Below are 12,706 nucleotides of genomic sequence, written 5' to 3'. Positions count from 1 at the left end.
GTGACTTTTATGACCTAATCTTGGAAGTTATACTCTGTCATTTTCACAGTGCCCTGTTAGTCACACTGGTCAGTCTTATCGGTGTGGAAGGGGTATGAAGACCTGGAGGTGAGGCTCACTGGGGCCCTGTTGGAAATGGACTAAACAGTTTCAATATAGCATCTTAGGCATTGTAAACAATTTTGACTTCAGAATTATCTAAAAAGTCTTCTCCCCTCTACTCACCAGCTGTACTGTTTAAAGGTCTGTGGCTGCAGTGAAACACTGTCTTCCCTTTTCTGTTACTGAGGTAGAGGGACAACTAATTTAATGAGTTCAAATAACAGTCACAGAAAAATCCAGCTTCAAAGTTAATAGGAAACATCATTTCTCCCAAGGACATGTTTTCTTTTTTTTTTTTTTTAATATATTTTTATTGATATTTTACAGAGAGGAAGGGAGAGGGATAGAGAGCTAGAAACATCGATGAGAGAGAAACATCGATCAGCTGCCTCCTGCACACCTCCCACTGGGGATGTGCCCGCAACCAACACATGCCCTTGACCGGAATCGAACCTGGGACCTTTCAGTCCACAGGCCAACGCTCTATCCACTGAGCCAAACCGGTCAGGGCAAGGACATGTTTTCTTAACTCACAGAGAAACTGTTCTCTAAAATCATGAAGGGCCCGGCCAGTGTGGCTCCATGGTTGAACATCAACCCAGGAACCAAGAGGTCAGGGTTCAATTCCTGGGCTCGATCCCCAGTACAGGCGTGCAGGAGGCAGCTGATCAATGATGTTTCTCTCTCATTGATGTTTCCATGTCTTTATCCTTCTCCCTTCCCCTCTCTCTAAAAATCAATAAAACCATAAAAATAAAATAAAATCACGAAGTGTTGGAAATTCCATCAGTGAACATGAAACATCCCATTCTCGCCTGTTGGATCTAAGCCATTTGACACAAAGTAGCAGCCTTGATTTTCAACCCCGGTGCAGAGCTTCCAAGGGATTCTGGAACCAGCGATTCACGTCTACATTCATCTTGTCGTTTCCAAGGGTGCAGGACCCTGGAGGGATGCAGGACCCTGGTCCTTCACAGTCCCCACCTGATGTTGACCCTACTTTGCTTTGAGCCCGTCCTCTAGTTGTCACCTAAGTCCCACCCTTCCTCCAAACTCTGTAACTCTACCTTCTGCTAGTTTGTCAAGGTGCTCCATGGTTTCTGTTGCACGGGCTCCATTGTTGCAATGGGTCCAATAAACTTGACTTTATCAGACTGTGTTCCTGGTGATGTTAGGCTGATGGACTGGAACACCGATGATCTTCTATTGCTGTGGCTCCCCGCCACCTTTGGCACATAGATCCCTTCTCTTTTTTGCCCAAACCCTTCATCGTCTGACCCCAGCCTATTTTTCCAATCTGAGTTCTTTCTACTTATTATTATTTCTTGGTAAAAGAGATGTAATAACTTCCATATAGTAAAATGCACGTTTTATGTGTACGGTTCAGTGAATGTTTATTTTATTTATTTTTAAAAATATATATATTTTATTGATTTTTTCCAAAGAGGAAGGGAGAGGGAGAGAGAGTTAGAAACATCGATGAGAGAGAAACATCCATCAGCTGCCTCCTGCACACCCCCCACTGGGGATGTGCCCGCAACCAAGGCACATGCCCTTGACCGGAATTGAACGTGGGACCCTTCAGTCCGCAGGCCAACGCACTATCCACTGAGCCAAACCGGTTAGGGCTTATTTATTTTTAAAAAATATATATATTTTTATTGATTTCAGAGAGGAAGGGAGAGGGATAGAGAGATACCGTAGAAACATCAATAATGAGAATCATTGACCAGCTGCCTCATGCACGCCCCCTACTGGGGATCAGGCCTGCAGCTTGCACATGTGCCCTTGACCAGAATCAAACCCAGGACTCTTCAGTCCACAGGCTGACGCTCTATCCACGGAGCCAAACCGGCTAGGGCGAGAATTTTTAAATATGTGAATAGAAAGCAATCACCACCCAGATCCACATATGGCACATTTCGGGCACCCAGGGAGCCTCTTGGGGCCCCACCCTGTCTGTACCCATCCAATCTATCACCAGAGATTAGTTTTGCCACTTTCGAAGTTAAGATTTATTTTATTTTCACATAAACATTCATTGGCTTTAGTCATCCGAGACGTCCTACCTCAATGAATGTTATTTTTGGCCTCTGCTCTTCCTCTCTGTTGTGCACTTTGCACTTGATGTTTCTTCTGCCCTGGAGGGTTCAAGCCACACCCCAAACTTCTGAAAATATTGCAATGATGAATGAATGAATGAATGAATGAATGAATGAATGAATGGACAGCTATACTGTGATTGAATGGGTGGCGGGTGCAATGGCGCCAGGACAAGTTCCTAAAGGGCAGTGCTGATCAGTCACGTGATGAGCGAGGCAGGTGCGGCGAAGTGAGCGATGGCCCTGCGGGGCAGAGCCTCACGGCGGCCATTTTGCGGGGCGGTCACGTGGCTCGACGCACGCTCAGCGGGCTGCTCACGTGATCGGGGGCGTGCTGCAGCCGCCGGGGCAGACCCGGCGAGAGGCGGCGGCGAGAGCGGCGGTGATGGACGGGTCCGGGGAGCAACCCAGAGACGGGGGTGAGGCGGGAGGCAGACGGGCGGGAGGAGGGCGAGCCCCTCGCCGGCCAGCCCCGCGATCCCGCCTGCGGGTCTCGGGGCGTGCGATCTTCACGCACTCCGGGTCAGAAACTCCCGGATCGGGTGCTGCCAGCCTCCAGCCCCCTCCTTCCCCGAGGTTCCCTGGCTCTCTGGCCTCCGCGCCCTGATCCCTTCCTGCCTGGCGCTCTGGGACCCCCGATAAGCTAGAGACCCCAGAATTCAAGCCCCCGGGCAAGCCCGGGCTTGTCGCCGGCACCACTTCCTGGTGGGAGGGGCGGGTCTCCCCTGTGTCCCCTCAGGCCAGGATGCTTTAAGGGTTCCCCGAGTCTCCTTTCCCGGAAGAATGTGGGACACAGGCCCAGGCTCCCTGCCTTTCTCCGTCAGGGACTCAGTTGTCTGGGCCACCAATCACTTCATCTACCAGGGACCCAGAAATCCAGGGCCCCCTCGCATTGACCTCCATCAGGGATCATGAACCACCCCAGGTCCCCTAGGACCCATGAGTCCAGGCACCTCTTCCCTCCTTTCTCCTCTAGGGCCCACCAGCTCTGAGCAGATCATGAAGACAGGGGCCCTTTTACTAAAGGGGTGAGTGTGAGGTCTGATTATTGTGGAGCGGATTTGAAGAGTGATCCCCGGTTCTGATTGTGCACCCTCCTCCATTCCCACTCTAGTTTCATCCAGGATCAAGCGGAGCACATGGGGGGAGAGACGTCCCAGCTGCCCCTGGGGCCCAGGGTGCCCCAGGACGCATCCACCAAGAAGCTCAGCGAGTGTCTCAAGCGCATAGGAGACGAGCTGGACAGTAACATGGAGCTGCAGAGGTGTGGCCCCCGGAACCCAGGAGTCCCAGCTCCCAGCCCCTCTTCCCTTAGGAGCACTGAGTCCAGGTCCACAGCCCCCATTTCCCGCAGATCCAAGGCCCCACCACTCAACTCAGCAATCTGACTCCCAGCCCTGCCCTCCTGAAGGATCTTTAAAAATATATATTTTTTTTATTGATTTCAGATAGGAAGGGGGAGGGAGAGAGAGAAATATCGGTGATGAGATGAAATCCAATGGGCTGCCCCCTGCATGTCCCACACTGCATGTGCCCGGACCAGGAATGGAACCGTGACCTTCAGGTTCAGAGATCAATGCTCAACCACTGAGCTGTGCCCGCTGGGCCCATAGGATCTTGAAACCCTCCTTCAGGGAGTCATTTCCCCACTTTCCTAAATGTCCATCTGGTCCCTTTCCCCTGCGTTGGCTTCTTGCTTTTCGTTTCAGCGGGGCTTGGGCCTCAGTTTTCTTATCTTTGGTGTGGGGTGGGTGCCACAGTTTCCACACTCTGCCTGATCCCCTCGGTCACTGGCGCCCCTCTTTCCTGCAGGATGATCGCGGCTGTGGACACGGACTCCCCCCGAGAGGTCTTTTTCCGAGTGGCGTCCGAAATGTTTTCTGATGGCAACTTCAACTGGGGCCGGGTTGTCGCCCTCTTCTACTTTGCCAGCAAACTGGTGCTCAAGGTGGGTGGCTGCAGGGTAATGAGCCCAGGAAGGCTCCCCTCAAACCTGCGGGGGACCTGGGAGGTGTGACGTCAACCCCTGTGGCAACCCAGATGGACCAGAAGAGATGGCTATGAGCCAGCTGTCTGCTCCTTCCTTCATGTATTCATCCAACAGATATTTATTGGGCCTACTATGTGCCCATCCTGTACTCTGCATCCCGGATGCAACACCAAACAAAGCCGGCTAGGTCCCTGCTCTCGAGGAGCTCACATCGAGCAATGAGTGCTGAGAGCAGTAAGCTAGGGTGATGTGGTTTTGGGCAAATTGACCGGGAAAGACTTCTCAGAGGAGGTGACATGAAAGCTAAAGTTGGAATGACAAGAAAGATGCAGTGATATATAAGGATTGGAGGAAAGGCATCGGGAGCGGGCACAGCAAGTGCAAAGGCCCTGGGGTAAGACCAGACCTTATGGGTTGAGGAGGCCCTTGTGGTTAGAACAGAGTGAGGAGGGGAAAAGGGTAGGAGATGAAGGCAGATTTTTGAGGGGTCTTATGGGCCCCTGTAAAGACTTCAGCTTCACTCGGAGTGAGATGGAGTGATTAGCTGGTTTTATTTTATTATTACTGTTTTAAATATGTTTTCATTGATTTTAGAGAAAAAGGAAGGGGAGGAGAGAGAGAGAGAGAGAGAGAGAAACATCGATGTGAGAGAGAAACATCGATTGGCTGCCTCCTGCACGCACCCAAGCGGGGAGAGCCCTCAACCTGGGCATGTGCCCTGACGGGGGATGGAACCCGAAACCTTTCAGTGCACAGAGGACGCTCACACAACCGCCGCACCCCCGCCAGGGCGATTGGCTGATTGTAAACAGAAGAGTGAGGTGACCTGATTTATACGCTTAAAATATTATTCTAGCAAGTGTAGCAAAATGTTAATTATAGAACCTAGGTTGCAGGTGTATGGTTGTTCACTGTGAAATTCTTTCAACTTTTCTCTGAAGATTCTCATGATAAAATATCGGGGGAGGTCCTGGCCGGTTTGGTTCAGTGGATGGAGTGTCAGCCTGCGGACTGAAGGGTCCTGGGTTCGATTCCGGGTTGCGGGCTCGATCCCCAGTGTTAGGCGTGCAGGAGGCAGCCGATCAATGATTCTCTCATCATTGATGTTTCTATCTCAATCTCATTCTCCCTTCCCCCTCGGAAATCAATTAAAAATATATATATATATATATATATATATATGGGGAAGGGAAGCCCAACAAATTGTTCTGGCCATTGTGAGTAGAAAAAGGGATTATGGGACAGAAGGGCAAAAGCTGAGGAGCTGGGGAGGGGGCACCTATAATAATTAGTCCCTGCAAACAATGACTGACCTGGACTCAGGTAGTAGCACTAGAAGTGTGGAAATATATATGTTTTTATATGTTTTTTTTATTGATTTCAGAGAGGGAGAGATAGAAACATGAATGATGAGAGAATCATTGATCGGCTGCCTCCTGCACACCCCCTACTAGGGATTGAGCCCACAACCCAGGCATGTGCCCTAGATTGGGATCAAACCTGGGACCCTTCAGTCCACAGGCCGACACTATCCACTGAGCCAAACTGGCCAGAGCTGGAAATAGATGTTTTAAAAATATATTTTTATTGATTTCAGAGAAGAAGGGAGAGGGAGAGAGAGATAGAAACATCAATGATGAGAGAGAGCCCTAACCGGTTTGGCTCAGTGGATAGAGCGTCGGCCTGCGGATTCAAGGGTCCCAGGTTCGATTCCAATCAAGGGCATGTACCTTGGTTACGGGCACATCCCCAGTAGGGGGTGTGCAGGAGGCAGCTGATCGATGTTTCTCTCTCATGGACGTTTCTAACTCTCTATCCCTCTCCCTTCCTCTCTGTAAAAAATCAATAATATATATTTGGAAAAAAAAAATGATGAGAGAGAGAATCACTGATTGGCTGCCTCCTGCACACCCCACACTGGGGATTGAGCCTGCAACCCGGGCATGTGCCCTGACCGGGAATTGAACCGTGACCTCCTGGTTCATAGGTTGATGCTCAACCCTTGCGCCATGCCCGCCGGGCGAAATAGACTGTGTTTGTGTTTGGGATATTGAGCTAGTGGGGTTGAATGTTGGAGGTGAGGGGGACAGCAGTCATGGTGACGGTGGGGCTGGGGACACCAGGAGGGGAGAAGCAGCAGATAGAGTGGGAAGGGGACGTTCCGGGAAATGGAGAGCGGTCATATATGGAGGGTGTGGAGTCATACCTGGTCTGAAGGTCAGAAGAGCCCTCTCTGGGGAAGTGACCTTAGACCTGAGCTTTGAGGGATGAGTGAACATTGGTTTGGTTGAGGCCCATTTAGGCCCAGGTATCCGCATGTGCAAGGGTCCTCGGGGCAGGAAGCGTTTGGTGGGAATGAGGGTGGGAAAGGGCCCTGAGGCGCAGAAAAGGAGCCATACATTGGATTGCTGTCCATCAGACATGCCCTCTGCTCTATCCCACGGGCACTGGGAGCCATGGAGGTGAGTGGGCAGGGCAGCTGACAGTGGCAAGGTCCAGGTGACAATGTGTGAAGCTCATTCTGACTGAGTGAGAAAGAGGCTGCGGGGCTGCAGGAGGAGGCAGAGCTGGGAAAGGGGGCTTGAGGCCACTCTCTCAAGGGGCTGGGGACAAGCCTGCTCCTGAGGCCCACCCACTCCCCCAGGCCCTGTGCACCAAAGTGCCTGAGCTGATCAAGACCATCATGGGCTGGACAATGGACTTCCTTCGAGAGCGGCTGCTGGGCTGGATCCAGGACCAGGGCGGTTGGGTGAGGCCCCGAACCCCCCTCTTCGCCAGGGACTGCCCGCCCCCCCCCAGCCCACCACAGCGGTGTCCCCTGCCCTCCGCATGTTCACCTCATCAGATGTGGTCTGTAATGCATTTCGTCACGTATCTGATCAACCCTTGATTCCTTGGGGACCTGCTGACCTTGCTATGACCTTTGACCCGATGACCTCTGACCTCCCAGTGACCCCTGACCTGACTACTACTTTCTGCCCTCCCTGGTGCCTCCACTTCTTCTGGAATCCTCAAGTTCTGTGATGACCCTTTGACCCCAACTCTTGAATACCTGTTAGTCTTAGGCCCTTGCCCCGACTCCCGCCCTCTGACCTCTTCCTGACCCCCCCTGCCCTGGCCCGAGGCTGCATCGCAGAAGTGACCGTTGTCCCTGTCCCCAGGACGGCCTCCTCTCCTACTTCGGGACCCCCACGTGGCAGACCGTGACCATCTTCGTGGCCGGGGTGCTCACCGCCTCACTCACCATCTGGAAGACGATGGGCTGAGGCCACCGGCTGCCTTGGACTGTGTCTTTTCTGAATAAATTATGGCATTTTTCTGGGAGGGGTGGGGATTGGGGGTCAGGGGCCTTTTTCTTACTTTTGTAATTATTGGGGGTTGGGTGGGGAGGAGTGGTTTCGGGGGGGGGGCAATAAACCTCTTTCGGGCCACACTCCTGCGTCTGAGTCACTGGGCCCCTCCCTGGCTGTCGCAAGAGACCAGGCTCCACGCGCTGACACGGTTTTCTGAGGGTGCCCAGTGCCCTCTGGGGGTTAGTGATGCGATAGGTCCTGGCCCTGCCCTCCAGGAACCTGCAATCTTGAGGGGAATGGAGGTGACTTAATGATCACTTATGTTACAACTTAGGGTGTTGACCAAGACAGAGGAGCCCAGGGCCGAAGTGGGGTGGGGCGGAGGGCAGGGCAGCAGGGTACAGAGCAGGCCTCCCGTGCCGGGAAACCTCCACTATATGGCAAGTTGCACATTTGCTGAGGTGGAACCTGGGGGAGGAGGAAGGTGGGGTGCTGATTGGACCTTGGGAAGACTCGGGGAGCAGGAGAAGCTACTGGAGGTAGGAAAGCTGATGGGGGGTTAGGATAGGAGAGTCCTAGGGAGCAAACCAGGCCCAAACTTGTGGGGGGGCCACAGCTGGAGATGGGCTGTGGGGGGAGGGGCTGGAGGAGGAGGCGTTCTGGAGTCTGGCCTGGTAACTGGGTGGGGCCTCCAGAGGGGAGCAGGCCCAGGGAAGATGGGCTCCTTAAGGCCAAGTACATGTGGACACCAAGAGAACAGGGATTAGAGAGAGGAGGATCACTCAGTCACAGGGTCTTGTCCCTTTACGCCAGGCCCCTGTCTCTAGGTGTCTGTCCCCCCTCTGTCCCTTCTTTCTCAGTCTGCACCAGTTTCTCCGGGTCCCTGTCCCTCGTCCTCTAGGAGGTCTGTCTGTCTCCATATTCCAGGATCTCCTCCAACCCCCAGATGTCTGTCTGTCCTGATCATCGTGGTCTCACCTCTTCCTCTCCTACCTGTGAGCACCCTGAGATTAAAGGTCTGCAGGCTGCGCATGAAACCTGGTGAATGTGTAACTCAGGCCCCGTGGTGGCTGTGCTGGGGCAACTCCCCTCCCCTAGGGCCTGTTCCCTGAGTTTCCAAGTGAAGGGAGATCTGTCTGGCAGATAAGAGCAGGGAGGGGAGACTGAGTCACTGCCCAGAGAGGGGACAATGTGGCCACCGGCGGCAGCACGAAGGAAATCGGGAGGGAACTAAAAAGGCAGTAAAGGAAGACAAAGCGCACTCCAGGCTGCACTTTGGGGGAGGGGGCCAGACTTGGGTCAGAGCCAGCCGGGCCTAGTTCCCAGGGTCCCGGCGGCGGGGGCAGCCGCCCACTGGGAGATGAGGTCAGTGAGTAGCCCGCCCCGCCCTCCTGCCTGAGCCCCTTCCTGAGCTGAGTTCAGCATGACTCAGCACTGCTGTTCTGGCCACGGGCCCAGACACCCCTGCAGGACCCCAGGCACCAGCCGGGCCCCCTCTTCCTGTCAGGGGCACCCTGCCTGGGCTGCTCGTGTGGCTCCGCTGCAAATGGCCCTGACGTGCAGGTAAGTAGTGTGTGGGCAGCCTCCCTGAGGGCCCTTCCACAGGGTCCAGGCCTGCCCTTTCCCCCACAACAACAGGGCTCTCCCTGAAGGCTCCGCCTCCCAGACCCCAGCCTGGACCTGGCATAGTTTAAAAATGTACTTTGGTCGAAGACAGACATCCCATCCGCAGGCCCCCGGAATCCAGGGCTTCCCTTTGTGACTTAGAAGGAGCACGTGTCAGGCGAGGCAGCGACAACCTCAGAGAGACTGTTTCAGAGCCAGAGGGCATCCCAGCGTCTGGCTGCCCTCGAATCAGTCTCCAGGAAAGGCAGCCTCGGAGAGACCCCACCCCATCTCAGCTCCCAGAAAAACAGTGGACCTCTGAAAGAGGCCCGAGGTATTCCAAGGGTCCCTGACTCACTCTCAAGGGCTCTCCAAGACGCCCTTTGAAAAAAAAACACCTACATACCAGGCTTCCAAAAGCACCCTTCTCGCCCAATCCGGGGGTGACACCAAGGCTCTAGAACCCCTGCTCTTTTAATCTTGCAGCTCGCCTCAAGGGCCTAAAGACCCCCAGAAGTTTCCAGAAAAATAGGTCTTCCATTGTGAACATTAAGGCAAAAAAAATAAAAAATAAATAAAAAGTAACCCCACTTTTGAGTGAACCCCAGGGCTTCCCTCCAGCCCATCTTCCAGAGAGATCCCCAAGGTTCCAGAAATACCATCTCACTGTCTTCTAAACTTCCCAGTGATCTGGGGAACCCTCAGCTCCCAAAGCAAACCCCAGTAATTCGGAGGCCTCTGCACCCCCAGGGTTCCAGAAAAGCCCATGCTCCCAGAGAACCCCAGAATTCAACCTACTTTCCTGAGGCACCCCCAGGACCACAGGATCATTCTTCAGGGTTCCCAGTGTTTGCATTAATCTGCCTATTAGAGACCCCAGAATCCCTTGACTACCCCAATCAGCCCCAGACCCTTGCATTCCCCCTTCCAAACCCCTCCCCTCAGGTTCCCCATTTCACCACCGCCTCAGGCGCGTGACTTCCCCAGGCGGCGTCTGGGACTCCTATCTGCTCCGGATTGGTCACTCGGGGGCTCCAGGCCCTGCCCACCACCACCACGGATTGGTCAATTGCTCGCCCCTGAAAGCCCACCTCCAGGGCCCCCCAGGTCTATAAAAGAAGCTGCCTGGCCACAGCCTCTCGCAGCGCACTCGGAGGTCCCGGATCTGTCTCTTGCTTCAACAGTGTTTGGACGGAACAGACCCAGGGACACCCGTTCTTCCAGCCTCGGGCCACTCTCCTGCGTCTCATCCAGTCACCACCTTCAGAACCACCTCGGGGACCAGCCAACACACCGGTTTGTTTTTTTCTACCTTAACTCCTCATTGCTGAACAACCATGAGCTCCTCTCAAATTCGTCAGAATTATTCCACTGAGGTGGAGGCTGCGGTCAACCGCCTGGCCAACCTGCATCTGCGGGCCTCCTACACCTACCTCTCTCTGGTAAGGGTCCCCGGGACACGCCTGGCCCAAGTTTCCCCCAACTGCGCACTTCTGGCTCTCCTCCCGCGGGCCCTCTTTGTTCTGCTGGGTGGGGGGCGGAGTCTGCACGCAGGGCCTGGCCTCCCGCTAACCACTGTTCCCGCCATCTCTTCCCGCAGGGCTACTATTTCGACCGCGACGATGTGGCTCTGGAGGGTGTGGGCCACTTCTTCCGCGAGTTGGCGGAGAAGAAGCATGAGGGCGCGGAGCATTTCTTAAAGTTGCAAAACAAGCGAGGCGGCCGCATTCTCTTCCAGGATGTGCAGGTAAATAGTGTGTGGGCCTGTGGACTACATCTCCCAGCAGTCCTTGCGTGCGGGGTGCCTTCCCCCCCCCCCCACCGTTAGGGGCTGTGTGGGCTTCTGGGAGGTTTTCTGATCTGTGTGGGTTCTTCTTGTGGCTGGAAATGGAGGCGCGCAGAGTGGTCTCCTGGGATGTGTAGTTGTAGGAGGGGCAGGGGGCAGGGGGGAAGGTGATAGAGGTCTCTTAGGCTAGGCCCTTTACCCCTGGAAATGTTGGGGGATGTAGTTTTTAGTCCTTTGTGGGGTTTGTGGCCAATTCTGAGCCTCTGAGCCTTCTGTCTTGTGTAGAAACCTTCCCAGGATGACTGGGCCAAAACTCAGGACGCCATGGAAGCCGCCCTGGCCTTGGAGAAGAGCCTGAACCAGGCCCTTTTGGAGCTGCATGCCCTGGCTTCTACCCGTGCAGACCCTCATGTGAGCACCCCCTTTATCCGTACCTGCCCATCCCCAGACCTTCCCTGAAATGAAGCTTCTATTCTAAGCCTTGGCCTCGCTTGGGCAAATTTCCTTGTGAACGTTGTTGTCTGTCTGTCTGTCCCACTGTTATCTACAAGTGGCAACAATGTCTCTTCTACCACTTAGGTCTGCGACTTCCTGGAGAACCACTTCCTGGATGAGGAGGTGAAACTGATCAAGAAGATGGGTGACCACCTGACTAACATCCGCAGGCTGGCCGGCCCCCAGGCTGGGCTGGGCGAGTATCTCTTCGAAAGGCTCACCCTCAAGCACGACTAGGAGCCTTTGGAGCCCAGAGGCCTTTCAGAGGCCCCCCGCCCCCGCCCTGCATCCCCCTGGTGTCTCTGGCTTTTACCTGAGCCTCTTCCCGAAACTACTAGCCATTCTTTTAACCACCCTGGAGCCCTCTCCCCTGCATTGGACCAAATGAAACAATAAAGCTTTTTGCAGCAGTTGGTGGTTTTGTGTGCGTGCTGTGGGAAAGGAAGCGGGATCTGTTTTCACCAGGCTAACGGCACTGGGCGGGCAGGGAGGGAAGACCGGCTCTCACCTGCCACCTGCGGAGGTGTTGCTTTAGCGGTTCTTGGCTTTGTCAGACTAACCGCCCCACCTCCAGGGTGGAGCCCAGACTCCAGGGAGGGGCTGGTGGCTGCAAACAGACACTTAGGAATATCAGACAGAAACCATACCCTTTTAGTCACCGTGCTGTGCCAAACAGGCTCTATCGGGGAGAGGTCTAGAATTGCCAGCCCCTTTATATGGGTGAGTGGAGGGTATTAGTATGTAAATAGCCCATGGCAACCAGGAGGCACACCCAGACCTGACCTGCTCGAGGCTGCTTGCTACCTTTAATTCAAGGCAGGCGACAGGGAGACAGACAGGTGAGTCAGGGGCTGGGAGCACATGATGTGCACGAGTTGCTGAGCCAGGGATCGGGGGTCAGCACAGAAACTGGGAAGTGAAACGGGGCCAAATCATCAGAATGGGAACTGAAGAAATTTGAAGCTGAGTCCCAGTTACACAGTGACCCGTTTTGGGTAGAACCTAAGAGGAAGTGGGTGCTGGACACATGTCCTTTTGTCCACTCAGCACCCTGTTCCTGCTTGTCACCCCACTTTGATGGTGACTGGTGATCCTGGTGGGGGAGGGAGGGGCTTGTGTGTGTGTCACCAACACCGTGGCTAACCGGAAGGATGAGCACACATCCAAATCCAAACGTCGGAGCTACTTACTCCCCTGAAGAGCGACGGGGACAGAGCTGTACTATGACCTAGTAAAGACTACAACTGAAAGAACAAATATTTTTCCTGAAAATAGAACTCTGCAGGGGACAGCCTGGTCCAAGACCAAAGGCCACAGAGCCCTGGACACGTGC

General features: G+C 54.2%; 2 protein-coding genes across 3 annotated transcripts; both read left to right on the top strand.

Annotated features, from left to right (window-relative positions):
* The first annotated feature begins 2,531 nt into the window (after positions 1 to 2,531).
* BAX (BCL2 associated X, apoptosis regulator) lies at positions 2,532 to 7,626 on the top strand. 2 transcript variants are annotated; one of them, XM_080644729.1, is made up of 6 exons: positions 2,532 to 2,623; positions 3,181 to 3,232; positions 3,319 to 3,468; positions 4,017 to 4,152; positions 6,839 to 6,943; positions 7,356 to 7,626. In XM_080644729.1, exons 1-6 carry the CDS (start codon positions 2,590 to 2,592, stop codon positions 7,458 to 7,460), a joined length of 582 nt encoding a protein of 193 aa, XP_080500855.1. In that variant the 5' UTR covers positions 2,532 to 2,589; the 3' UTR covers positions 7,461 to 7,626. The 2 variants fall into 2 exon arrangements, with proteins under 2 accessions (XP_080500855.1, XP_080500856.1); XM_080644730.1 differs by lacking the exon at positions 3,181 to 3,232 and having other exon boundaries at positions 2,547 to 2,623.
* Positions 7,627 to 10,068: 2,442 nt separating this feature from the next.
* On the top strand, positions 10,069 to 11,783 carry FTL (ferritin light chain). Its single transcript, XM_080645887.1, has 4 exons — positions 10,069 to 10,534; positions 10,693 to 10,839; positions 11,164 to 11,289; positions 11,458 to 11,783. Exons 1-4 carry the CDS (start codon positions 10,430 to 10,432, stop codon positions 11,608 to 11,610), a joined length of 531 nt encoding a protein of 176 aa, XP_080502013.1. The 5' UTR covers positions 10,069 to 10,429; the 3' UTR covers positions 11,611 to 11,783.
* Positions 11,784 to 12,706: the final 923 nt, after the last annotated feature.

The sequence above is a fragment of the Plecotus auritus genome, assembly GCF_963455305.1.
Source record: "Plecotus auritus genome assembly, chromosome: 10".
In the NCBI taxonomy this organism is placed as follows: domain Eukaryota; kingdom Metazoa; phylum Chordata; class Mammalia; order Chiroptera; family Vespertilionidae; genus Plecotus; species Plecotus auritus.
Note: the sequence above shows the minus strand (reverse complement) of the source record. Positions and strands in the feature narration are given on the sequence as shown.